The 3,839-nt window shown below is 41.0% G+C and overlaps 1 protein-coding gene across 1 annotated transcript; it reads right to left on the bottom strand.

The window, feature by feature from the left end:
* Window positions 1–599: 599 nt before the first annotated feature.
* LOC145348491 (muscarinic acetylcholine receptor M2-like) lies at window positions 600–1,958 on the bottom strand. The gene has a single exon (XM_080196679.1). The coding sequence runs from the start codon at window positions 1,956–1,958 to the stop codon at window positions 600–602; it is 1,359 nt and encodes a 452-aa protein (XP_080052805.1).
* Window positions 1,959–3,839: the final 1,881 nt, after the last annotated feature.

The raw sequence follows: 3,839 nt of genomic DNA on the forward strand, positions 1-3,839 counted from the left end.
CCCGACCTCAAATGACACAGTAGCGGCTACATTAGTTAATTAATATTTTATTATGTTGTAAAAGTGAACATTTCTCACTAATCAGGCTGACGCTATGTTTTGTGGTTCTTAATTTTGGGAAAATTCATCTTCCAGCTCACTTATTATGTAACTTTAATAATCAGCACACCCTTCATTTATAACACCAATTACAAAGCTATTGGAACTAAATGAAATGTGTTTTGAACATTACATACAATAGATATCCTCTTCATTCTCTCATGGAGTGGCACCGTCAACATTTGTTGCCCATCCATAATTATCCTTCAACTGAATGGCTTGCTATGCCATTTCCGAAGGCAGTATCGAGTCCAAAAACATTTCTGTCTGACCTAGCCAACATGCTCATCTCCAGTAAATCAATAGAAATGAGTTCTAACTGGTCTGGTTTTCCATCCAGCGATATCACCAATGTCATTCACCCAAACACAACCACTCCAATACCCCAGGCATGAACCACATTCTTATACAATGTGAACACTATTTCCATGCATTTTAGATATATGTTATGACAGTCACCACCACCATGATAGATAAAGTGTTCATAAAATTCTGCTTATTTATTTTATTGCACCAAGTTTCTTGCACCGACACATGAGTAGATGCTTGAAGGTTTTCCTGAAGGTTGGATTACAGAGCGCATAGCAAGCAGGGTTGACTGTGCTGTTGATATAACAGAGCCAGTATCCAATAGTCCAGACTGTGTAGGGGACACTGCTCGGACTAACAGTGTGAATGAGCACCATGACAAAGAATGGGCTCAAGGTGATGATATATGCCAGGAGAAGAGCCAGGACAGTCTGAGTCACCTTCTTCTCTCGGGACGCGGCTCCCTTCCTCTTCTCAGCAGTTGTGCTGGTAATTCTAATCTTCTCTGCTGGGATGTCCCTATCATTCCCATTCTTGCTGCTGACATCTGGCACTATTCTGGTTGTGTGGCTGCATTCGGCACCCTCTTCAAATTTGCCAGCTGCATTGATGGAAGAGAGTTTGAGGCTGTTCATTCTGAATTGGTTTAATGGGACTACACTGGAGCAAGGTGATTTACTGAGAATCCGTGTCACCTCTTGACTACCATTACCAGTTATTGTTTCTTCAGTTATTTTGACATTTATCAATTTACCATGTGCCAAATAACTGGCACCACCTGATATCTTATTAGTGTTTGGCTCCATTCTATTGCCTTTCAGAGAGGGTAAAATGCTGCCCTCAGTAGATTCAGGTACCTTTTTATTCTCTTTCATTCGACTTTTGCTGGCTCGCATTATTTGCACAGATAGGATAATTATAATGAGTGCAGGAGTATAGAAGGTAGCTACTGAAGTGCCAAATACAACCATTGGATTTGAGAGGAACTGTACGTAACACTTACCCTCATGCACTGTCCGCTTCCCTACGATGAACTGCCAACTGAGAATGGGAGGAACCCAGATGATAAAAGACACCGCCCAAATAGCTACGATCATCATCGCTGCCACCTTTGCTGTTCTCTTCACAGGGTAGCTCAGGGGCCTGGTCACACAGAAATAGCGATCAAAGCTGATGAGTAGAAGGCTCATACCGGAGCCATTGCCGACAGAATAATCCAGAGCGAGCCACATGTCACATACCACTGGGCCCAAAGGCCAGTAGCCCATGACAGTGTAAGTGGTGTACAGGTTCATAGAGAACACACCAATAAACAAATCAGCGCAGGCCAAGCTGAAAAGGAAGTAATTATTAATAGTTTGTAAATGTCTGTTTAGTTTGATAGAAACAATGACCAAAATGTTTCCAATAATTGTCACCAAGCTCAAAGCAACTGTCACAGTCAGAATGAGGACCACTTCAAATGTTTTGTAAGAACTCGCTCTTTCACCATCAAACAATCCTGTTGGGTTGCTGAGAGATGCGTTGACCTCCGTTGAGTTTGTCATCATTCGCTTTTGATGTGTAGTTAGCACTGACAAGGCAAAAATGCAGAAAAAAAATGGGAATCATTCTGATGTATCAGAGTGAATAGTCAACCGGCAACTCAATGACTTTCAACCAATAATTACATGAAAAAAGCTATCTGTTCTTATAAACTTTAATACCTTTGGCAGGAAGGGCTCAATTTCAATTAGGAATCATCTCAAAGTACATATAATTATAAATTCATCCTTTGTTACTTGCATGGAACTGAACGCAGATGGTGATGAGCAACTTTTCAAATATATTCCTCAAAGCTCAGATATTCATTGATCCAGAATAACTCGGTTAAACACCTTTGACAACTAAAATGTTCTGCATTTCACCCGAGAGGGAGAGAGGAATCTGAAGCTGGGTCACTTCATGTCGAAGTCACGTGTTTCAAAGCAGAAACTTATGGGGTTATATTAACAAAGGCTTACAACAGTTTGTTATTTCTCTAATTTCAATAGTCATTTAATTTGCAACTTGTATGAGGATTGTGCTGAGTATAACTTTTAAAGCAGAAACTTGAAGGCAAAAGTAGGAATGCAGTACATCAGACTTGGTCACCAAATCGAGAGATCCATCTCCTGTGTAGGTGATAACTTCCCTCTGGTTTTACACCTATTCCTTAACCTGGCTATTCTAATTCAACTTGATTTATCCTGAATTTGTCCCTATATCTGATTCGTTCTTCTCATCTGGCTTGTTTCATCCTTCAAAAGGTAAACAATCATCTGAAATTTCCTTCCTCCATCTCCCCTTTAGGGCAGCTCATATTTTGACCAACAGTGAGATGAACGATGATTAATTTTCACTTGGCTGAGATTCTTAGATTACTCTTATCACTAAAGCTGGCCTCTCCATTCATTGAAATTTGCCTCCTCTTTCAAAGCGCGATCCAGATTGATGGAAGAGAGTTTGGGGCTGTTCATTCTGAAATGGTTTGATGGGACTACACTGGAGCAAGGTGATTTACTGAGAATCCGTGTCACCTCTTGGCTACCATTACCAGTTATTGTTCCTCCAGTTATTTTGACATTTATCAGTTTACCATGTGCCAAATAACTGGCACCACCTGATATCTTATTAGTGTTTGGCTCCATTCTATTGCCTTTCATTAGAGAGGGTAAAATGCTGCCCTCGGTAGATTCAGGTACCTTTTTATTCTCTTTCATTCGACTTTTGCTGGCTCGCATTATTTGCACAGACAGGATAATTATAATGAGTGCAGGAGTATAGAAGGTAGCTACCGAAGTGCCAAATATGATCATTGGATTTGAGAGGAACTGTACGTAACACTCACCCTCGTGCACTGTCCGCTTCCCTACGATGAACTGCCAACAGAGAATGGGAGGAACCCAGATGATAAAAGACACCGCCCAAATAGCTACGATCATCATCGCTGCCACCTTTGCTGTTCTCTTCACGGGGTAGCTCAGGGGCCTGGTCACATAGAAATAGCGATCAAAGCTGATGAGTAGAAGGCTCATACCAGAGACATTGCTGACAGAATAACCCAGAGCGACTCCTTCCCGTGTCTTGAAATTATTTTTCATTCAGTTATATTTCTAATTCCCTGAAGTTGTTGAGTCAACCTTTTCCTGTCAGAGAGCGCATTTCAAACCCTGAACGCAAAATACATAAAATCTTTCCCGCAGTCACCTACTTCCTTTCTTTAAAAGAAACGTTGATCATTCAAGAAATGTTATTCATCTTTGGACATTGTGAACAGTCTGTCTTGTAACAGATCATCATGAAGAACCATTACATTTCTCCCATCTCATTCTGATATCGATCTTCCCACACACAGTTGGACAGTGCAGATGGGTCCTGCCATTGCCTTGAATCGAGGAATATACAACCAA

The sequence above is a fragment of the Carcharhinus amblyrhynchos genome, chromosome 9 (assembly GCF_965287045.1).
Source record: "Carcharhinus amblyrhynchos chromosome 9, sCarAmb.v2.hapA, whole genome shotgun sequence".
NCBI classification, from domain to species: Eukaryota; Metazoa; Chordata; class Chondrichthyes; order Carcharhiniformes; family Carcharhinidae; genus Carcharhinus; species Carcharhinus amblyrhynchos.